Source organism: Danaus plexippus, chromosome 5, assembly GCF_018135715.1.
Source record: "Danaus plexippus chromosome 5, MEX_DaPlex, whole genome shotgun sequence".
Lineage (NCBI taxonomy): Eukaryota > Metazoa > Arthropoda > Insecta > Lepidoptera > Nymphalidae > Danaus > Danaus plexippus.
The window spans coordinates 4,179,550-4,204,511 of NC_083539.1; the positions used below are offsets into that span (position 1 = coordinate 4,179,550).

The 24,962-nt window shown below is 29.6% G+C and overlaps 1 protein-coding gene across 1 annotated transcript in view; it reads left to right on the plus strand.

Moving 5' to 3' along the window:
* Positions 1 to 2,026: 2,026 nt before the first annotated feature.
* LOC116769110 (lachesin-like) overlaps positions 2,027 to 24,962 on the plus strand; it is a 43,199-nt gene continuing 20,263 nt past the window's right edge. The window contains exons 1-2 of the mRNA XM_032660123.2: positions 2,027 to 2,139; positions 17,199 to 17,446. Coding sequence (XP_032516014.2) covers positions 17,338 to 17,446 — 109 coding nt within the window. The 5' untranslated portion in view covers positions 2,027 to 2,139; positions 17,199 to 17,337. The remainder of the gene's footprint in view (positions 2,140 to 17,198; positions 17,447 to 24,962) is intronic.

Sequence of the window (24,962 nt, forward strand, 5' to 3'; positions counted from 1 at the left end):
AATTTACAAATTATAATTAGTTAAAATGCCTCCGTTTAGAAGGCTAAGAAATTAATTAAAATTTTAACTACTTCGTCTCAAAAACTTTTAAAATTATATGTTTTTTTTAATAAAAAAAAAAAAAAAGATTTTGAAGTATAAGTTACAGCTTCTTAAGTAATTGACATTAGCTTGGTAGGTAAAGTACGTTTGAGATTAAAATAAAAATAATTGCCCAAGATTCTGTCTGCAATTTCACCATAAGTTCACAGTTTTAGTAAAATAAAATATTTGTTTTATTATAATTTTGACTATTTCGTTAAATGAAAAATGTTATCGTTTTTGCATTTCTTTATTAACCTTTTTCTGAATTCTTTAATCATAACCAGAAATTATACAACTTATGTATATGGGTGTGTATACATTGTATATATTTGTTATGTATACATTTCAAATTAAATATTTTTTGAAAATTTTATACGTAAGATTACGACAAAATCTGTTAATTAAAGTAAATCCAGGGGAGTGATTAAAAAAATAAACATTAAAACTAAAGTTACAATTGACTTTTAATGTGACTTTGACAAGGGTTGTGAGTTCGACCATAGCTCGACCTAATTTGGCTGAAGGGGTTACCTGTTTAATCGCCGGACTAACTTGTCCCCTTAATGTTCATCTAAATCCTAAGCCAAAATAAAAATACCCATGCTATTGAAAATAATTTCTCAATTTAGTCAATCTTCAAATTATTCCATTATTTTTAACATAAAATCATAAAAAAGAATAAGTGTAAAATGAAGTAAATTATATTTCAGAAAGCATTTTTCTTTTACTAGCTAATTCTATGGTTTTTGCTCTCCGTTATTGTTATATGATCCAATATAAAATATTCAAAATAATATAAAACATTTCAAAGGAATTCTTTTTCAGGTTTACGCGGTATCATTCCTTAACGCGCCTTTTCTGTCCACATTTTTCTTTATCTCTAAAATCTCTCAAAGGGCCTGAAATGCTCAAGGGCATTTATTTATCAGATTATTTCTTTTGCAGAAGTCAGTAAAAGGTTATCATTAAGATTGGAGAATGAACCAAGATTTCGAAATTTCTTGAATAAAAATGAATGAAATATATATGATTTTATTACATTATATTCAATTTATATTCATTAACTACGAAATTAAAACTCTTATACAACTTATGTTAATCTGTGAGTGAGTACGGTGAGCAACCGGCTACGTTTCTTCCACAGAGTTCCGGATACAGGTAAAACTCAACAATAAGTAAAATAATATCGTAGTCATGTAGTGAATATCTAACTATAAAGAAACAGGGAAGTTCATTTATTTGAAAATGTAAACATTAATTTTCATTTATTACAAGCACTTTTATTAAATTGTTTATTGATGAATGAAATGAATGAGAGTTGCTACTATCCGGCATGATAGCTAAATATTAAATAATTAACATAAGTGGTATATAATTTTTATCCAATTAAGACTATTATCTCATAAACGAGGTAACATTGCAAAAGGATTACGAATAAGCTTGTACTGTTCTGATGAAGGTTTGCTGCGATTTAAGCCAGCTTTTGATTTGATCTTTTACATTATCCTCATTAAGAAGTTAATAAAAATATTCTCAAATATTTTTTAATCCTGTATTTTCATTAATTTCATGAAAGCACATAATCAATGTTGTTTGTTGTATCATCAAATGTTTTTAAAAATATTTTAATGTAATTCTATCAACTAATCATTTTCTTCGTCATTAAAATAATATCTTAAATAAGACTCACACGATACACCAGCGGAAATTTAATATGACATTTTATTAAGTTTGCTTTTACTTATAAAAAAAACACACAAATACGAAATTAAATTTCTCAGAACTCTGAAACTTGCGACATTACGATTGTCTCATTAAATGTACTCGCATTTCTGAGTTTACGTCGACATCGCGTCAGATGCAACAGGAGTTAGAGTGTCTCAGCGCATGCGCAGGTTTACGAGAGGTGAGGGGGACGTTCAGACTCCACGCTCGTCGGTAATGAATCGCCGGTACCCACGGGTCGCGTTGCGTTTTCAGCGCGCTGATACAACTTAACCACTTTCTCTGTCGCGCCGTCGTACCGCGGGTTTTGAAGGCGTCTTCGAAATTAAGGTAAGCTGCACTTTTAAAGTTTTATTTTTAAGAGAGGACAAAATTAAAATATTCTATCTTTTGTGCTCGTATAATTGTCGATGTTTTCTAGTTGTATTTTCACCTATAAAGTTAAAAATATATAATGGTTTTAAGGATGTACATAATGCGTATTTATATAAATTTGTTTTATTAATATGAGTAGTCGATGTTTGATATTTCCTTTAGTAATTTTATTCCTATACGCAATTTTAAAGACATGTTTTGTAAAAATTGTTTTGTGCAATGAACAGAATATACTTTTACTTTAAATGAAGTTTTTTAGTTTATTTACAAAGTGATATGGTATATTTTTTGTATTAAAATTTATCAATTTTTTAAAGTAACATATATTCTATAGTTGAATTCAATTCTTTATATATTAAGGTTATTTTTAAGCTATCAAAGTACTTACATTTTTATTATGAAAAATTTTAAAGGTACGAGGCGTTTATTGTTATGAAATCTTTTGGTTATTGTTCAGATTACAATGGATCTGTCAATGTTTCGGTTGAGATGAATGAACTGTCGATGATTTATAAAAATGCAAGGCATAATTTCTTTAAAGGAAACAAGTCATTATAAAATATGACATTTAAGTACATGAATTTTCTTATAATTATTTTTTTCTACTAATATCACTACAAACTGTTATTATATATTATAACTTCCTATCTATTCGGATTTTCATTTGCAGTAGCAGTTTATTTTAGTAATAATTAGTAAGGCATGACGGACCTTTTAGTTTATGCTAGCTAATAAGCTTTTACTGGCTATTATATAGGAAACGTGTTGCCCGGATAGAACCGTACAAAACAGTATATGCCGTCAACAAAGTTAACATATGTGAGTCTTATTACACGACTGGATTGATTTTAATCCGGTTTTTACTTCAAACCTTGCTTAGTATTGATATAACTTGTTTTTGTTAATATAATTAGTATTCTACCATCTCTGATAAAAGTACAAGTAATACAAGTTTCATATCTTAATTTTTTTTAACTTTCTTTTATTATTATTTAGTAATTCAATAATGGACAACTATATATTATAATACAAAATTGAATTTATTTGTACAAAACCTAGTTTCTGGGATAATCATCTAAGTTAATAATCTTCTAATATATTTGAATATACATATACAGGTAAAAATATAAAACGAACATTAAGCTTGCTAAAGCAGCGCAGCCCTCTTTATGATGCAGATATTTATGGGCATGGAACCATTTCCCAGGTCGGCCTCGCTTGCCTTTTCTTACAAAAACATACCAATATTACATAAATTTTTACATATGTAAATACCATGGCCATTGGGAATGATTTAATTTTGCTTATTTGTAAAAAACTCAAATGTATAAAGTAATTATATCTAACATTTACGGGTGTATGAAACAAGGTTTTTCGGAAAACTACGCGTTTTATAAACTTATTTTTTACATGTAATCGACTTTTCGATTATTTTCCAGCAACCGTGATCACGGGCAGATGAGTTCGAAGTGTACACAGCAACTTTAGAGTTTTATATTATAAATTGATTTACTCTTAAAAAGTTACCACTACTTGTATTCGTTGAAACAAATTTACTTGAAAATTATTTGGGTTAAGTCTGTTTATTTTAGTTCAATATATACTTAATTAGAATCTCTGAAAAAAAAAAGGTTAAGATGCATATATTTGTAAGTTATGCATTAATACACACAAAATAAAATAATGGGTTACGTCAATTAAAATTTATAGCTATATGAATAAAAAGGTAGACAATAATGACATAATACGAATAATATAAGTACTTAATGAATGGACCCTATAAGACAGCAACAAGTAATTGTTATTAGAAAATATAACAACAAATCATACGTTTATGTTCTGATTTGCTAATACATGAATAAAGTTTCCTAACTATATTTAATCAGCTTAACGATAGACTCGCCTTTTGTGTGAAATTTTTATGTGTGGGCAAAAAAGAAAAATAAATAAATTATTAATAGATAAAAAGATTTTTCTACTATTCAATGTCACCACTGTGGTATTTTTTTTCATTAACAAAAAAATTCTATTGTGCGTTTAAAGTACATGGATTATTTTATGATTCGTTCTTGTTTAAAAACCCATAGTGGTATTTAAATAATATAGGATTACTTAAACGTGGACTTGAATAAAATCTAAGGAGCTAATAATAATGTTTTTACATATCGTGTAAAAAGTACTTTTTTCTAAAAAAAAAATTATTTGCTGCATTTGAAAAATAATATATTTATATATAAGTAAACATAAAAAAATCTCCACGAATTTATAATATACACTATACGCATATAACAACATTTGTAGTGAGTTTGTCTGTTACTTTACAATCAATTCTATATAAAAGATATCAGCGGGAACAGAAACAAAACATCTTTTGGGTTAAGCAAAAAATTCAATTTTCTACGTATTATGAAGAAAATCACTATCGTAATACATAAGTTTTACACAGCCGGAGCTTCTGAGTGACTAAATAACTATCTGTCGCCATTTATGACTGGTAAAGCGATACCAGACTCGATGGTAATTATTACATTGTCTCGATTGGTGTTATCAAAGTATGAGTCATTGTTTATAATTTAACTTAAGTTTAGGAACATAACTTTATTATTATAATACGAAAAAAGAAAAACAATAAAAGCCGCGGAATCAAACTATGTTCAATGATGATAATTTTCATTGATTTTTTCGGTTATTGGATAATTTTGAAAGGAGTTGAGATATACTTTGGTCAAGTATTGAGCTCTCAATCGCAGCTGGCAATGAAATATGTGTATATTTATCTCAAGCTTTTATTGTTTGGTATATAAAGAAATAATTTCTATCGTCTTTATAAATTGGGATTCCATAAGGATATATAATAAAATGGCAACGAAATAATCGTATGCAGAGTAATATTAAAAATTAGCGAATACTATTTGATTCTGGTTCGATATTTCTTTTTGATTTATGTATATTATAAAATGTAATCAATGAGTTACTTAAACAAAAATAATTGTTAAAGTTATTTATTGATTATGGTACTTACGATTTAATCAGAAATAGACGAATGTCGCAAAACTTGTTTGGTGACATTTTATATAAATCTTTGAAATACCAATTCAATTAAATATCAAAAGTAATAATAATTAAATTTAATGTTAAAAAAATTTTTAGAATTCCGGCGTTACAATTACATTTATGTACTATCTAAAACATTCTGGTTTGAAATCACTTTAAATTCCTTAGCCTAAAGTAGTACTACGGCATTTGCATAGATTGTTTCGGATGTTAAGCCCACTCAGCCTATGTGTTTGAATAGTTGGTATGTTGGGCTAGCCTGTTTATTTCCATTGAGTATACAGCAAGTTGCTCTCTAACAATTCCAAGAATTAAATTTAAGTATATAGACATAAGTATAAACTGTTATATAATTAACATAAAAAAATCTTAACACGATTATATAAAAATGAGTACTCCGGAATGTGTGATTAAATTGCATTTGAAGCGTATTTATATTTTAAACGATAATAAAATATTTCAACTTTCTTCGGTATTAATAGAGATAAATTGGTTGTCAAATCTGCTTGGACGTTTCTTTTGGAAATTTATTTTAATAAAACCTTGTACAATTTCCGAGCATGATGTTATCGTGATCTGTCTTACAGATATTTTAATATTGAGTTGTAAGCAATTGGTTTAATCTAAGTCAGTTCGATATAGTTACATGAATTTTTTAATAATCTACACGATATTTTTCAAATAATTTAAAAAGCAGTTACAAGCAGTAGTTGCAATTTACAAACAATATTAAGACTACGGTGTCGTAACGTCTGTAATCTAGCTGTCTTTTATCATGAACAGGTAAGTGTAGTTACGGGGGTGTCCTGATTATTGTAATGATCTGATGGTTATGAAGTTTGCGGTTGAGGTTTTCATTTCATTTCATAAGATGTCATTATACTCGTAATACTTATAAGGCCGAATTAGGTGCTGTGTGATAATATAATATCAATCTAATATTTACAAATATTTGATTAAGCTTCTATTTAAGGATATCTGTGTCTTCGTAAATACATTCATTTCTATGTTCATTGTACATAGGTATATAAAACAGACACATTGAGTCTAATTTATATGAATTTGGTTATATTTTGTCATAATTCTGTTTGGGATAAGTAGGGATAAATAAAAGGGGATGATTATATTTTTTTTTAAATTTTTAATCCCAATGCACAAATATATATGGTATATATTGAACTTCAAAATATTTAAATTAATTCGAATTAAATAATTAAAGCATAACTTCTACTTTGACGTGAAATTGTTTTCTTAACAACTGTTCATGAGATCCTTAATATTGAAAGTATGCTGGATATAGCTCAAAAATACTTTACATAGCTAATATATTCTGTATATAGTAAAATGTAATTTCGCCAACCTAAGCTCTTGTAAGTGCCAACGCCAGAACTAAGCTGCGCTCAGCAGAAATCATTTCAAATGTAAGTTTTCTTAAAACTGAAAAGTATATTTCTACATCTGAAATTCAAAAGTATAAAACAAATTGAAAGACATTGGGTTTAAAAAACATAATAGGCCATGGAAATTGAGAGATAATTAATAGTCTTGGAAAAAAATGGAAAGGGCCATAATAAGCAAATTCCTGTCATGTATATGGTATTGGCGACGCGATTTTCCTCTTCGTAAATAAAAACATAGAAATTTTCCAATACATATTCCAATAACATCTTCCGTTAGCGTAATGTCAGTTTGGAAAATCACATTCAAATTTGAGCCCTAATGTATGAATACATGTTTACATGTTGTACTGTTATCAAACGTACTCTCGTAATTAACGTTGTTTTCGTAATTTTATTCACTGCTTCGTATAATATGAAACTTGTGGGGATTAAAAGAATCCTAACTAGAATAGCAGAATACATATTTAATGGATATAATATAATTAATCCAGTTAAGTATAATTTGACTTCCTCTTTTATTTATATATTAGATGTGCCCGCGACTTTGTCCGTGTGGAATAGTTATTTTGGGCATCATATTTATTTCTGCAAAAAACCTCCTTAGCTTTATAAATTATAGCTACGACTTTGCCGCGTTAATTTCTGTTATTATTTTAGACAATTTAGTTTTTAAAAGTATATAATTATTTTAAAGAACTTCTGCGTAAATTATATTTTTAGTTTTATTTTCTTGTGGTAGAAGAACATATTGGTTTTCTTCGCAACCCGATCTTGACAACGCGACATATAGTTGGTCGTGCGAAGAGAAGTCTTGACTTAAATATATTCCTACATGTTTAAATGTTTGCCCCCTGCGATTTATTAATTGTAACAGCGAAAGCTAGCTTAACGGGAAATCGAATTCTTCTAAAATTAAAAGGTAAATCATTTGGAATAATTCAGATGCAAGTATAAGCACTGTTTGACCAACTGCTGGATCAGTCAAAACTATTGCAACGATCACGTTATTGCGTAGAAATTTGATTTGCAGTCGGGTGTCGTTACATTAATTTGGTGTTTTAAGATTTCTTAAGAAGAAGAAGATTAAGAATTAATTAAGAAGCAGATTAAGGGGAAGGCCACTTGGGCTAAAGAATTAAGAAACTCCTGTGGGTAATGGACCGCATTGTCTTGATCCATTACATTATCAATAGATGTGTAGATAACCATGTCTCCTGGAAGTTTACTTAAAGTTAGGTCGTTGATTTCGTTAACGCTACTGTTTCTCACCGCCAATATTGCCCTTGACTCACCCATTGATGGTCTTTATTTTCTTTTTCGCTGATTTCAGAGTAAACTTTAGATAATATCATGAATTTTATTTTCAATTATGATTAGTCCATCATTGTATATATATCATCATTATATGCCAATGTCATATCCTGATTCTCATTGCAGAATCTGTTTCACATATCTTTACATAAAGCATTACGAAAATTATTCCATAACTCTAAGGGGTCAGATGGTTGTCAAAATATAAGGATAATGGTAAATAATTCTCTAAATTTTGTGGCTGGCTCGGACATGACGGCATCTGACATTGTGTTTTGCCAATATTAAGTTCAGTAAACCTAATTCCTTGCAATCTCTTTGATAAGTTTGGCAAATAATAGCATTCACGGCCCTTAGATGTTCAAATGACATTGCACCGCGAACATGTTGTAGTAACATTCTTTAAATACATCTAATTCTTTTAATAAAAACATTCAGTTTGAGTTGGATGAATGTTGTAGATATCCTTCAACATCTTCCCCACGTCTTCTTCTAAAAATTTATTTTTTTCCCATACGTAATACTGCGGTACTTTGTGATATAAAAGAGTTTGAGCAAAATTGTCACTTTTACAAATATCAAAGAACGCTGTAAGTGTCGTTGATGAAGGATTATTAACGCGATCTTGAAGGTTTGCATTATTATAAAATAAACTCTTTGTCCATTTTCCAAATGAACTGCTAAATGAACTACTAACCAAAAACGTTCATAAATAGGAAATTTAAATTTAGCGTCCATTCAAATATTTTTCTACTTCATTGTTATCACTTTGTAACAAAAATGTGGCTTGGTCAGAACCTAATAATAGCTTTGACCGATTGACAAAAATCTACGTTGATGTGTGCATCGAAAATTCGTAATAGCACTGGATTATAGAGAACACCCCCTATTATCCACGCTCATCTTTTAACACGAATTATTGCTGTGTTTCCACCATTATCTGGAGACCTGCACCTGTAGGTTAGGTAACCGTCATCTCCGGTTTGTGTTTCAGAAACAATATGCCTAGGGTACTTTTTACAACAAATGTTTTCTTTCATACATGGTGACGCAGCATTAGGAAATTCGCAAGGACCATGTATCATATTTTTATGACAATATTGTGAAGAATTGGATCTTGTCGTTTGTCAGGTATTTCAGCCGATATTATTGCATCTATAGAATCTGGTTGTACTTTGTTAGCCAGCCACAATAAAATCTGGGCTTGAGGTAAACTTCTTTTTTGCCATTCTAGGCTGTAAACAAAGGCTTTGGATGGTCCAAAAATATTTTTTCTTCGTTAGTAGTACTCTAGAAACTAAATCATGTCTGCCGTAAGAATGTTGATCGGGTAATAACTAAATTTTATTTCCGGCTACTCGAAGTTATATGTAAATGTAATGAGGAGATCTGGTCTTTCAAATTTTCTGACATATGTCACGTCATCTTGACTTTTTTCGTTCATGTATCTGGGGGATCCTGTAAATGACGAAGGCAATATAATATGCTATCCAATATTAGAAGCGTTTATATTCGCATCATTAACTACGGCATCTCTGAAATTAATATACTCTTCTGCTCTCAATTTTTTTTTGATTTCTTTTGATGAAGCCACACACTTCTGAAATAATGTATGCTGTTAAAGTCATTTATTCTCACTATGAGTCTAAATGCATAGAACTGCATACATGATATAATATTTTATACAGTATTCGTCATTACCAAAGGAAACAGTAAAAAATACTAAAGTGGATCTTATGATCTATGAATTTCAGAAACTCCTTGAAGTCCACTATCTCTCGCAGTCAACACAATATCTTGGGGACCTTTGTCTTCATCTATCAAAAGAACAGCTAATTCATCTACGATTGGTACATTATACCGACCTCGATGCTCGTTAGGAGATTCAGGAGGTTAAGAGGTTTTACGTCATTCGGTGGTCTAGTTTTCAGATTGTATTTAAATCTTTCAATATGCATACGTATTATGATTGTGAAGATGTTTGGAGAACGTCGATAAGATCGATTTGCAAATTTGGATTTAAATTTGAGGGCAAGGATACCTAATCTGCGTGGGAAACAAAATATACTTGCAAAAATTCGGGTTGTGCCCATTCACTTGGAAATAAGTTACCGATCAGGTGATAAACTTGCCCTTGGACTTTAAAAGTGGGCATAAAGTTTCCTTCACGAATTTCTACGGTACCAAATGAAGTAATCTGAAATAGTATATTATATTGTCTTAAGTGATTTAAGAAAAGCTTTGATAATGTATGTGAGTCTGATATAAGTTCTTTTGAAACTGGAGTTGATTCCGGAATTATAGGTATTTGCCGCCACTACAGCATAGTCTTCGTGCTTCAGTCGCCCATTTTTTTGCTTGGCATAAGTTGCATATTTTATCTATTCTGCCAATATAAATATATATAATATGCTCAGTATAGTCAAGGGTGCAATCATAAGCAAACGCAGCGTTTAATAAATTAAGTTCCCTACGAGTTCTATTTCTTGTTTATCGTAATAAACAAAATGAAATAGTGAATGGTTTAGTGAATTAATCATAGAAGTTAGACATATATTGTCGCGGACATTTTGTTAGATCATTTAAAAGAAATAATTCTGTCATACATATTTTTCTGCCATCTTAAACCGTTTTCGCAGCGCACGCAACGGAAGCCCTCTAATATGAATAATTGTCCCCATTTTTCCACATTTTCCATTGTTTCTTTGCTCCTGTTAGTTGCCGCGTGATGTTATATAGCCAAAAGCCTTCCTCGATAAATGGTCTATTTACCACAACAGGAACTTTTCAATTCAAACCAGTAGTTCCTGAGATTAGCGCTTTTAAACAAACAAATAAACTCTTCAGCTTTGTAATATTAGTATAGAGATTTTATTATAAAGAAAGATAGCGTCTTAATATTTTGTTACACATATCCAGAAGTTAAATTTAGTGATTAATTTCTTCATAAATTCGACTATACTGTCATGTAATTGTTATTATAATTACAATTAAAGCGAGGTAAAGATACTTATTCTTTTTTAATATACATCCAAAAAGAACAGCTCGGAATTTAAGCTAAAAGCATCGTTGAGTAAATTCTGAATGCGACTTGGTTTATTTTACTACAATATTTGTAACATATATTCCTCTAAGATATCTAATGAAATTATTAGGAGTATCGTAAGTAGTTTTGAATTTCAAATGCTCTTTGAAAATTTAAGAGAATGCTACTGGTTCAACGGATCTATTACTACTACACTAAAATTTAATTACGCAATTTGCATTTAATTTACATTACAATTTTAATGAATTCTTTATTCTTAATTTATTTCAAGCTGTATTATGTGAATAATAATGTGGATATATTTAATTTAACTATATTATATTAAATAAGGATTCTTCTCAAAAACATTAAATGTACTAAAACAGGTACAACGAGATATGATGAAATAAAGTCAAAGGAATAAAATGTGTTTCCTGGAATGTACAAGAAATGCATTTTTGTCTTAAATATAATAAAATGTATTAAAATATGTTTAAATAATAGTATATAAAGTAGGTAATATATGTTTTCACGTAATTCAATAAGTTTCATAATTATTCTTTCAAAAATTTACCTCTAAAAATGTAAAAAAACTTATTATGTTTCCCAATAATGCGGCGGTAATATAAAAGGTGAAAGTGGTGGCTAGAAATACGGTATAGGGGATTTCTCAAAATATAAGAGGCATGATTAGGATGCTTGTGTCCTCGAACAAAGAGCGTGAACAGAAAATAAAGGACAGGACTGATTCACCCAAACCTAATATTCAGCTTATAAAGACAGTAGGAATGTTATATAACAACATTGAACCATTTACATAAAAGAATGTGACCCTTAAGAATATTGCTTTAAAGGATACCGATTAGAATATGTTTTCGAAAAAAGTCTATTGAAAAATAGGAAATAAACCGTCGTCGGTGGAAGCAATAAATCATTTTACGAATTTTATAAAAACCGTGTAGTGTGATTTAACAGCTGGGATATTAATTTCAGAATGTTGTGGCTACCTCTTTTAATGAATTACTTTTAAATCAGTAATTTTAAATAAATTTATGTAGAGGCAATTTATAAAGTGTAAGTTTCGTTGATGACTTTATATTTTTATTCATGGACAATTTTTTAAAATAATTATTTAATGACATATAAAAATATGTTACAAAACGTTTCAACGTCAACTTGCGCAGTCTCCACGATTAAACTCAGCGGGAGTGTTTATAGGTCGTGTCAAAAGTTTTCCTTAAGTACTTAAGACTTAAGTTCAATCAGTTACTTAACGCAACGCATTAGCTTCGAAACAAAATGTACCGAACTTTTAATAGCTCATTATAGTCTGTAGGTCTTTAGTTGGCTGTGGTGTTTTATGTCCTTAAGAACTTATGGAAATATGTATTATACTAACCTCACCTAAACCTTTACCTTCTTTTCCGGAAACTCCTGGCTATTGTTAAAAGGGACGATACACCTGTAGCTACACTGTCATAGGTGATGGTAGTAGGTGATATATTTAATTATTTTGTTAATTTTAACCCAAATAATAACTTGTAACTATCAGTTTAAAATACACTTCGCCTTTAATTAATAATCACAAATATGAATTCATTGTTTTATACTGTTTATTATTTCGTTTTCTCCGGATCGCAGTGTTTTCTGCAGATATTACGATTGTCATTGTGCTTTTTGTTTAGCTTCTTTATAACAGTAATTGTGACCGTCTAGACGAATCCTCATACAAAAAGATCGTACACCTACGTATAATACCATCCAGTTATTGTTCGGCTGTAGCCTTTAATTCTTAAAAAATAAATGATCTGTTTTTAAAAATATTTTTAATCATTCATATACGTTAACAATCTGGAATTTTATTGTAGACGTAGTGAGTGATAAACATGTGATAATAAACAGTGGACAGTTTATTTCGTGACTGAACACTCAAGTCCAATAATTTAGTTTTTAACTACTATATTATTGGAATTGAATGATTACAAAAAAAAGTTAAATAAAAATTACTGTAATACTGGAATTGTATATACATATGTAGTAGCCACTATCCACGACTTTTTTCATAATCTTTGATATTTAATATAATTATTATTTAAGGAAAAGGCACTTGACTGAACTGAAATAAAAAATTAAATCATTGCATTACAACACTTTATCGACTTTGGATTAAATTTAGTTATTGCACATCATTTTTGATTTTAGTGCTTAGTTTTCGGATTTGCTTTTTGATTCGGATTCTGTTTCATAGGATATTTAGCGCGACACGCTCGATGCGTAAAAAATAATAATAATATAAAAAACGAACTATGAGCAAGTAAAATTTAATTTTTATTCACTACCCATTTTCAATTAAGATAACTATTACAGAATATCTAACAAAGTTCTGTAAAATTAACTATTAATTACAAAAATTACCGGTGAATAGATTATGATCAAGGATGGAAGATTATAATGATTTCGTTTTTGGCGTATGAAAAGAAAACGAATGATTCTATATTAGAAAAGTCGTTTATAAAGGTTTCAAAAAACTGTACATTTTGCTATTTTATAATGATTTCAAACCAACACACGTTTTTGGGAAGCAAGATTTTGACATTTAGACAGATTAAAAAAGAAAAAAAGAGATGTTTGCGTGTTAAGTTTTTTTTCCACAAACTTTTTTAGTTTCGGACCCCTGAAAACCACAATCTCTTTAGTATTCTGTTCCTACGTTACCACAAAAAACCGCATGCAAGTGACAGGTCACTAGCTCTTTATAAAACTTCGGCAAAGGGATTCAACACTTAATTGAATGAGAATTTAAGGGAATTGTTGGTTAACGAGCGAAGTTTTTGCCGCAATGAATGTAATTAATTGAGAACTTTTTTAACTTTGTCACTCTTCACGCTATAGTAGTTGAGTTTCTAAGCCTCCATTTTAATACGCAGCTGTGATCAGAATATTTAATACTATAAATATATAATGGACTTTATGTGTAAGAGTTTCAAATGATTGTTTATAAGATAAATTATACGCGGCTCCTTTTGCAGGTGCCTCAATAGGGGTTGCATGTGGTCTATAAAACGTAATAATGCCCTATTTAGAATGAATTGGTAAAGTAATCATACTAATACAAGATAAAAGTATTGTATTCGTTAAAATAACAGACCTTTATACAAAAAAGGCCCCCAAGAAAGGCTGGTATTATCGCTTCAATGAAGAGTTGCAATTACCTAATGATAGTCACAATTTGAATGACCAAACGCAAGTCCAATTATATAAGTCTTGAGCACAAGCCTGAAGTGACCAGTTTCAGTATTTTATAGGATACAATTATATAATTTTATTCTTCCATTATTTCCCTTTCCGTCAGATGGTTAGGCTAATAGGCTAATAGGGGGACCAATTTTAGACCTTCTTCGCATCTGGATGACGGAAATGCTCCTTTCGCATGTGCATAGAAAGGATTCCGAAATGTTTGTTTGTATCTGTGTTCACTTCCACTTACAATTTGGGTGCCTTCAGGTAAAGAGTGAATAGACTATTACTTTGATAGTGCTTTTGCCAGTTGAGCTTGAGTTACCTGATGGTAGATGGAAATAAAACTAGCTCAAGTGCTACCTAGTTCATATTAAAAGTATAAAAGATGAATCGGGTGATATTTACAAATGTCGTAAAGGTATTGGGAGAAGACGACTCCCTGAAGTGATGGCCTGGAGCGATAAGTGATTGTACATGTAGGGGCCATTAAGGGCCAAGACAGTGGCATGAAGGGTTTCACTTTCGTTTCTCTGAGTTAGGACGTTAGACCGCGACATTAAAAAGAGTTTTGTTAGTTTTTTAAGTATTCAATAGATCTGGTTTTTATAGCTTTATTATTTATATTGTCCCCGTTAGATATATCATATGATTATAAATTTATTAGGTTAGTGTTAGATTCGAAAATCTGAAACACAGATTTTTTTCAGTCAGTTTGATTTCTTTAACTGAAGAGGCTTTTTGTAACCAATGAAGTGTCTTAAGTTATCTTGACAATTATTGAGTTCTTTGGCCTTTTGCCAGGACGGGATTTATGTCTCAACCCTCATTTCACTCTATATTTTTTTTAATCTTCGAAGTTTTTAGTGGACTACCGACTTTACTGATATTGATTTTACGATATTGCTTTTTATTTATACCAAAAAATGTAAAGTAAGTAAGGAAATTTATTTCCTCTACAGAAGCGACATATTCTCTTGTTTCGTCTTTTTTCTCTTTAAACGAATTCACTTTCACATTACCATACGCAGCGCACTATTTCTTGGATCAAAGTGATCCGAGCAAATAAACAAAGAGAAATTCAATTTAACTGAATCAAATGTGTAAATTCTATCACAATCTAACAGTAATGGAATCATAATATGTGGATGTGTCTCGGGTCTAAGTGTAATTGCTATATTGCGTGTAGTGTTTCTATTCGGATTCAATCATAATTCTGAACATATACAATGTAAATATGACAATGGAATGCCGAGTCGGGGTTGGATGACTCGTATCGGTGGTGTGGCACTCGGGAGATAACTGAACACGCCGTCTTTGTATACAAATGTAAAATTATTTAGCGGCGAAATGTCTTCGAGATCCTTCTCTAATATTAAGGGTGATTATGTATTTACTTCCTCCGGATTATATACTGAAAACATGTCCTGAATTCAGAACATTCCTTTAAATCATACATTTTATTATGTTGTAAGCATTACAAAATTTTATCATATTTTAAATATCTTACAAAAAAGTCCCAAATGATATATTTTCATTTCATCCTTTTTATTAATGTTCGCGATAGGCTCCATTTATACTTTTTGTCCAAAAATTTTAGGGACATATTTCAAGGGAAATAAAATTGTTGAAACTTTTGTTGGACGCTTTCTCGAACGAGTACAGAATCAGCTAACAATACGTTTCTGGATTTATAAAAGTTATAAATTGAATAACACTTTTAAAGAGGTGAATGGTTTCAAATAAAAAAACCGCAAAGTAAATGCTATTCTATTTTATTAAGAAGAACGATTTCCCTTTGAAAATCCCGAGAGGCAATCCCGTAAATCTCTATTTGTCGCAACTAAAACAGGTCACGGCGGAAGGCTATTACGTTCCCTAAATGCTGCCGAACTCCCTGTAGAGCGCTCTAATCCACTTCGAACGGGCTGGTGTCAAACGCAGGGCAGGGTTGTTTGTATTGTTTATTGTCGCGCAGAACGCCAAAGACGCCGTCGCTATGAGAGCATGTTTCAATTGATAGACCCAAACAGTGTAAACTATATTCCACTCTAAATATCACTCCAGTGATATTCCATGTCCTGAGCAATACTTACGTCGATAATTAATTATCGTAACCCATCCTAGTTTGTACTGAATGTAAATGAAGAATAACTTGTTTGTTAAGAAATAACCTTATACAAAAATGTATAAAAATTTAAAAGGTTTTTATCAACATTAGTTATCTACGGTAATCTGATTCTGAAGTATTTGGCATTTGGATTACTAGAAGTATTTATTAATTTATACATCTTTGTATATGCTTAATGAAAATAGTATCAAAGCTCGGCGTCCGATGTTAATTAAGCAACTTACCGGGTCGAATGTTTCTCATTTAACGGATCGCTATTTGTTATACATGAATAAAAAATACAGAGGAGTTTCAATGGAACAAAACACTTAAAACAATATACCGACAGAGCGGCAATCATTTCTGTTTTATCTCAGTTTGCTCACGCTGTGCCGCGGAAACTGGCGTAATAAAAAACTACATGTACACATATGTAAACTTGAAATACGTACAATCTTCGGTAGGCTAGTATTTAAAGGCCTTATGCGAAGAACGGTTATATTAAGCACGTATTATTTGTCATACAATGTAATCCGTTAAGCTGTTTCTCAATAGCATATGTTTACTTTGTCGATATTTATTATAATGCTATTTTTCAATTTCTTTTAAGTTAAATTTTGAATCTTATATTGAAAATTTAATATCCAAATTTTAGCAATGCATCAATTTTACGTCTTTAACTTTGATTTTCTTTTATTTTTTGTAATTAATTTAGAATAATAAATTTAATTTAAAAAGGATTGGTTCTAGAGCGCTGAAAGTCTTCGAAACGAAAGTCATTGTTCTAACAATAGTTGTAAAATGAAGAGCCAGTATTTGGCTTGCAAAACTGCATTGGAGATTGCTTTATAACAAAAAGTTTGTTTTATTGTTTCAGATCCAACAAAGAGGTGCATTCTTAATGATATGACAAGAATAAAGTTCACTTATTTAACGATGTACTATTTAAGCATACTGTTGCTTTAATTTGAAGAACGGATAAGGAAACAAATATAATAAATCCGACTTAGAATTAGATGTGTGATGAGATGAACGTGGAAATATTGAGACCGACTCGAGCTGTTACCATGGAAACCGGGGGATTACCTTTAGTTTCTACATTCGCCCTTCTCACCATAGTTGCAGGTGAGTGTAAAAATCAGTATCATCATAGTATTGTACGTGTTAATCGAATCCGCGTTACCTATTACGAATTTAATTAATAAAAAAATATAACTGAAGAAAAAATTGCATACTTAACAGAATGTAAATTAAATATAAGTTTAGAAAACCACTACTGTGCTTACTACAAAGTGAATTAAAAATACGATATCGAATCCCATTTGCACGCGCTTCTATTGTTTTAAGAATGAGGGTGTGACATTCCACTTATCGTAAGCAGTAATGGAAAACGATATCCACGAAATAGCGTTTCGTACGTTAACTAGTAGTATTGATTAATGAAGTAGATTTCGCACATAAGCGCTTTGGATACCATGTTTAATTTTAAAATAATATACACTCAAAACGTAAGAAATGTATTTTAATAATGAATATTAAATTATAATTACGGATCTATGACGTTAAAAACCTTTTTATTTAAACTTAAATTATGTGGTAACATATAACTGTTACTTTCTTTGAGGTAACTGAAAATTACAGTTATGAATTGAAGGTTTAAAAAAAATATTGAGACAATTTTCTTAAACTTATTATATTATTCCGAAATAAGTATCTATTTTAAAGGTTTCCGGTTTATAAAAAACAGTGCATAATCAATGTCTACTCATTCACTCCCAGAGGACAATATTCAAATATAGTTAAATAGATATACCAATACCAGTTTGTAGTTCCCAAAAATGTCACTTTCAAAAGTATAGTCTTAATTATTAAACTGTATGAGTAAATGTTTACTGATTTTGTTTATCGTCTATTAAGATGACGACTTTATATTTAATAGTGTTTGTGATAGATTGTATATTGGATTTTAGAGAATTATCTTTAAATTATACTGTTACAGACCTACTTATTTTAATTAAAATAACAGAATAATAGAAAGTGGTCAATGCTGACAATTCTGTGTCAGTAACTCTCGGCTCAATATTACTAAGACTTTCGAGAGAATAATGGTCGTCAACTTGTCATTCGTATGTTCTTGTGTTTATTTTATAAGAACTCTCTAAATAACAATCATTAGAAAAGTATTGTTAATTCCTTGTGATATTTTGTCCAAAATATAATTCTACCAAAAAATATATAATCTTTATGGATAAATAATGTAACATACATTAAATGAAAATGGAATTATTTAGTGTTGTTTTTTAAATGGTGTGAATCAGGTGTCAATAAGTGAATGTTTCTTAACAATAATTTAATTAACTTTAAGCAACAACGATTTTGACCCGATTAGGTTTATGAATAGTGGTACAATATTTAATTTACATAACGACTTTGTAATAACATTTTTTTTATTTTTATTAATATATTTATTTATACAAGTAGAATATAAGTGTGAAATTTTTATGTTAATATTATAAGCAATGCAATTCGATCTACGTACGGTTTTAATTGTAGTTCTAGGATGAGAACATACTGAATACGTTGAGAACTTACGTACAAAACTTCTTCATTATCTTCTTACATATTATACATTATAGTATATTGTCAAGGCTTTGCTCTTAAAGATAGGAAGGTATTTCATATTCATGGTAGTACTGATTTTTTTTTAAAATACATGTTTTAATTTTCATATTAACCAAAGAATTTTATTTACATTTTAGGGATCAAGTCTTTATTAGTTCGACATAGTCGGTAGAAAAAAATAACAGTATAGATTGTCTTTTTACGACGTAAAATGTAGAATAAATATGTGTAGGTATGAGATACTGAAAAATGATAATATTTATTATATTGACATATTAATTTTCATAACTTCAAGAGTGGTAAATAAATAAATATTAAAATGTCAAGTCATTAAAAATGCGTGGTAAAAAATAAAAATTCTAAACATTTTAAATATCTATATGAGTTAATTTCAATCTAAAGTCTAGTTCCATTTAAATATCTATAAAAGTTAAATGTTTTAACAGACCCTAAACAAATGTTTACAAAATGTTACAGATATCGTTTTTTAAGGTTAAAGCAAGCAACTAAGTGTTTCTTTACTAATAGCCAACCCGATGGAAAGCTTAATATCCCATCCTCACTCCTCACGCCTCACAGAAGAAGAGAAAACATTAATTTTCCCCAGCCAGTGCTGAATAAATTAATGTTGGCGCTTGTAAATCTCGTTCTGATCACTGGTATACTTGAAATACTGTGATCAGCAGACTGGAGTATTAATAAATGTTGAGGATTAAACAGAACTCTTAGTATTTAAAAGTAAATTTAAGAATGAAATGCAAAAAATAATCTCAGAAAATATTTTTAATGTCTTGCTATCAATGAAACAAAAACATCTACCAAACAGCTTTTCCTGTAAGTAATTGAATAATAAAATAAAACTAGCGTCAGGATACATGAACGAGCAAAATTGTTTTACTTAAATGATTGTCTACACGGATGTACAATGCACTGCAATACCCCAGATTCTCGCACGTAACGGCACGCTTGACGTTAGAAGCCCGCACAGTTGCCTTAGCGGATTCCAACTTTAATTGAAAACACTTTATATAACCTTTTCTTTTAATTGTCAAGCATTCAACTCATCTCTGCTCGGTGGCCAAGGCAAATTCCACGTTCTTTCATTATCAGCCCTAAATTGAAACGGTTTTAGAACGTAAATAATCCGTTTTGTAATTGATACGTTAAAAACCGCACTGAATTAAGGCTAATCATTGGATAAATTATATGGAAATTAGTAAACGATTTCTCGTTGGATTTAATGCAATTCTATCAGAATGTAATTATAGGCGTCGATGGGCGTGAAATACTGAATAATTGGAATACGTAATCGGATAGAGTTGCAACCAAATACGAAATGACGACAATGACATATTTTGAATAAAACTTAGTCACGTTGAATGAATGACAATGAAGAAATATTTTTTAAAATAACAAATTGTTTATTACATATTTATTAATTTAAATATTGTTTCAGAATAAAGCTGTATTTTTCTGCTTTAATTTTGTAGAAAAATCATGATACTTGGATTGTTTTCTTCCTTCCTTCATTCAAACATTGTATTCTGTCATAAATTTAACACAATTGACTTCTAGGGTAATATTTAGAAAAATCTATTACTTCCAATACAAAAATATTTATTGTACATATACATATAATTTTACATGGGTAATTTCATTGTGTACAAAAATAAAATATCTTAAAGTACCTTTATTCGCATAAAATTCGGATTAAATTTTTTCATTTGTAACTGTAGTCTCATATCATATATTAAAGCTTCTGGTCGTAGGTCGTGATAAACGAGCTCGAGGCTCGGTAAAGTTAGTGTCCCGACCATTGCTTTAAGTTATTAATTTTCAATTCAATAGTCATAAAGACCGATTTATAAACGAATATTTCTATATCACTATTTTAATTATATTATGTGTAAAAATATATAACCCAAAATAATTTTAAAATAGTTATTTGTATTTTGTGCCTTCCAATGAATTAGGCTTATGCAAAATAAATGAAAGTATGGCGTTTTTTCGTAAGTAAACGTCATGGGTACATTTATCAGCGTGATAGAGAAACATGCACTCAGGCAGGGTTATTAATTTTCATTTGATACAGTTGGCTAACCCGCAAGTTCCAAGGCTATATTCTCATCACATTTAAGCTGTGTTCCCTTTTATTATCAACACGTATCATTGTTTTGTAAATAGCGTCTGCAATAATAACACTGATGAATTTTTATTACGTACATTTTAAACTAAGCTATGCTATTAATCTCCGTGTTAGAAGAGCATAGCTCGCTCGTATGTAACTACAAAAGTTTTTAGTTCAACTAAAATATTCAAGTTACTTTGCTTGTGTTGAAATAAAATAAATGATGTTTGGTTATTAAAACATATATCTCAGTTCTATCAATATAATGAATGGCTATTCACTAATAAAATATGTAATATTTTTTCTCATTGCTGTTTGTTCTATCTAAGTATTGGCCAAATTTATTTGTACTAATTTGCATTAACGGGGTGCCGCCTTGAATATAGCTGTTGAATAAGAAGTCTTAGTATTCAAAACAACATTTATATTATACCATAAACAATACTCATTATAATATTTGTTTCTTTTTAAAAATATTTTATTTAAGATATATTTTTGTTTATGTTTACTTTTAAGAGATATTTGGAGTTCGAATAAATAATATTTAAAAAAAAAATTAATAAAAAAACCTTTTTAATCCTAACCTAGCCCGTGGCCGTCTGATATGGTTTCACGAAACGACACAGATATAAAAACAGAAATACGTTTCGTTTAAGTTTATAATATTTTTTCTGTGATGCCTAAATAATTAATCAAAAATTTTAAAACTTTTTTTTTAGTGGAACTTTATTATAACATTTTTATATTTGGATTTTTTTAAGGTGGTAAGGTTATTCAAATATTTTAATGAACATTTTCGTGTTTAGAAGGTATTGGATATTGTAAAAATTTACAAATAAACTTATATTTTCTCGTGTATAAATATTTATACAGGTATGTCTTCTAAAACTATTTTTTTTTTTAAGAAGAAATATAAATTTTACCTTTACTTTGCAAGGAACAACGACTCGGATATACTCATATTTTTTCATTCAAAACACATGAGATGAAGGAAAAATAACTTTACTAAAGTGCAACGATAAACACATGTAAATTAATATAAAGTAGATAATTAGTTTTTATAACATAGCTTTTCCATTTCTAATAACTTTAAAATCTGGGTGTAATGGTTTATTTATTATGATGCCAGTAAATAAGATTGCTTTTTAAATATATGAAAAAAATAAATGAAAGATCCATCGAAATAACGGTTTGATTAAAAGTTATTTTACACTCTTTTGTTCAAATCATGATAGTCTTCTAAGCAAGATAAGCCTAAAAGAAAAGTAAGTATTATATTATACTCTTATTTTTGTCTGAATCTTTATCTTTCTTTAAGGTGTAGTCTATGTTATAACATAACTGTAGTTTTTTTATTTGTACAGTAATTTCTTTTATTATAACTTTCAAATAATCAAAAATGTCTTCTCTTATGTCCCCAACATAATATAGTTGGGAGGAAAAACGAAGAAGATACACTGTATATTTTAAACATGTCTGTCTGAAATAATAAAAATTGAAGAGTCACATAAAAATCTAAACACCTTTAATCCGTCATATTTGCTGTCTGGAATCAGACTTTAGGGTAGAGAACATTACGAGCCAGACTGTCATAGAGGAAATACATATATAAATTTCAGATAACTGAAGAAAAGACAAGAAAGTATAGTGGATCTACTAAAATAACACTGGTAAATAGTCTTAATCCTAATGTTCCCTAAATAAATCGAGACGCAGGTGATAGGGTTCGATAGTATAGATATTATCCTCACTAAATATTTTTTTCTGATAAATATATACTGAGGATAATATCTAGTGCGTTAAGGGTATTTTTAGAGCTTTAACTGAATATTTTCATAGCTTTCTTTCAGATCTTGAAAAAATGTTGACGGAGTTTCTCACATTCATAGGCATTTACACGAAATTAAAATGTGATTCGACAACCTCTTACTGTTTTTTTTTTGTAGTTATTGTTGTTATTATGCAACCCTAACAAAAGGCTCTTGTCTTGATTTTTTCACCTCAACGATGGCTATGAATTTAGGACAGATGTTGAACCGCTAGACATAAACCATAATGAGAGGACCACTGTTTTAATAATGTAAGACAGACATAAATAGCACTGACACAAGCTTTAAAGACATTGTTAAACTGTTGAAAATAAAAATATATTGTAAAATTTAATATTGTAAAGCTTCACTAAATAAACAAAAGTAATAAACTAAAAGGAAAAATGGTCTTTTTCTTTTAGGGAATTTGTGGACAAGATTAGCAAACATATCCCTGGGAATAATACATTTTCAGATTATATATGAAATGCTATTTCTAGTTTCAGTATTTCCTACCTGACAAACGAGAAAATATATTATAATACGCAATAATAAAAATAACCGAGATACTCTCGTTTAGGTCATACGAACTTTTGTACGTAACAGGTTTTGATTATCTGCTGTATCAAATTCTATTCTGAAGCCGCAATAAGAAAGTTCAAGAGTTCCCCTACTTTCCAATATCAACTTCAACATATCTGATTGGTCACGGAATAAATAATTATTAAAAAAATATAATTTTTCAAACTAGACTATATATTGCCGATGATATTTTATGTATTAAAGACAAAATAAAGTAGAAGAAAAGGGCAAAAATAATGTTTGTAAATTAATTAACCCTTTTTAAATGTTATGTAGGTTTATGATACGTAAGTATAACGTTATGAAATACAAGTCTTGCATTTCTGAGTTTTCCGATATTTGAGGTTTCCAGTTGTCTTCGTTGAATTGTATTTTGAGTTATAACGAGGAGCTATTATACTGTTGTCATATTCTTTTCACAATAGTGAACTATAGCGTTTTGTCGGAATCAGAGATTAATTGACATAAATTCCGTTGCATTTCTACAAAGACTTTCAGAATTTTTCTTGTAATCGATATAGGACAGGCGATGATTTTAATTTTTAGGTCTTCACGTTATGTCTTTGTTAAATATACATAAATACAATTTATCTTATGCACTCAATTCACTTACAACGCTGCTATTACATCCAATTTTGCAGTAGATACAAATCTGTGTCAAAACTGGTAGATTTCACACATTCTGTCTAAACTTTTAAATCCATATTTTGAACCTTTTTTAAAACACGGTTAGCATATTTTTATGTATAATAATATTTTGATGTACCAAAGGTATAATGATTTTTATTTTTGTGAAGTTTATGAAGGTAGTTTTAAAACAGTGTGCAGTTAACCGTGTTTTTCCATTACAAGATGGGTCTTCGTTCTGCAATGCGACAGGATAAAGTTTTTATGAACCGTTTTTAAGCCTTTTTAGTCCTACCTGATTTTGAAAGTTTACGGATGTGGGACAAATAAGTTCGCTAGCGTCTGTGGGTCTGTAACTGCATTTCCAAGTTTTATCATGACGACAAAACTTTGTTTGACATTTCTAAAACTGCACATTTATTTATCTAATTATTATTATTTTTTAATGTCTTGCGTTTTAATTTTGATGAGTTATTAAAATCATAGCAGCTTCTTAGTGGTGTACATTTGTAAATAAAACGAAAATATAACAAAATAAATATAAATAACTGTTTTAGTTTTACTGCATCCGTTTGTTATATTTGATAAGTAAACAATAATATATATAGTATATTTTCTAAATATTCACCATTCTGTGCTATTCCATTAAAGTGGCAGGATGTTTAGAAATAAAAATTTATACTCCGGTAGAATTCTCATTTTTAATAGGTTTTATTTGTTATACATTTTTATTTTGGTAAATGGGTATATAAGTCAATATAGTGAACAGGGAATTGGAGAGAAATATGTTAAGCAGTAGAATTCCACCCATTAGCTATTCATCACGAATGATAAACGAGGAATCATCATGAATGAATGATGAGATCAAAATGAT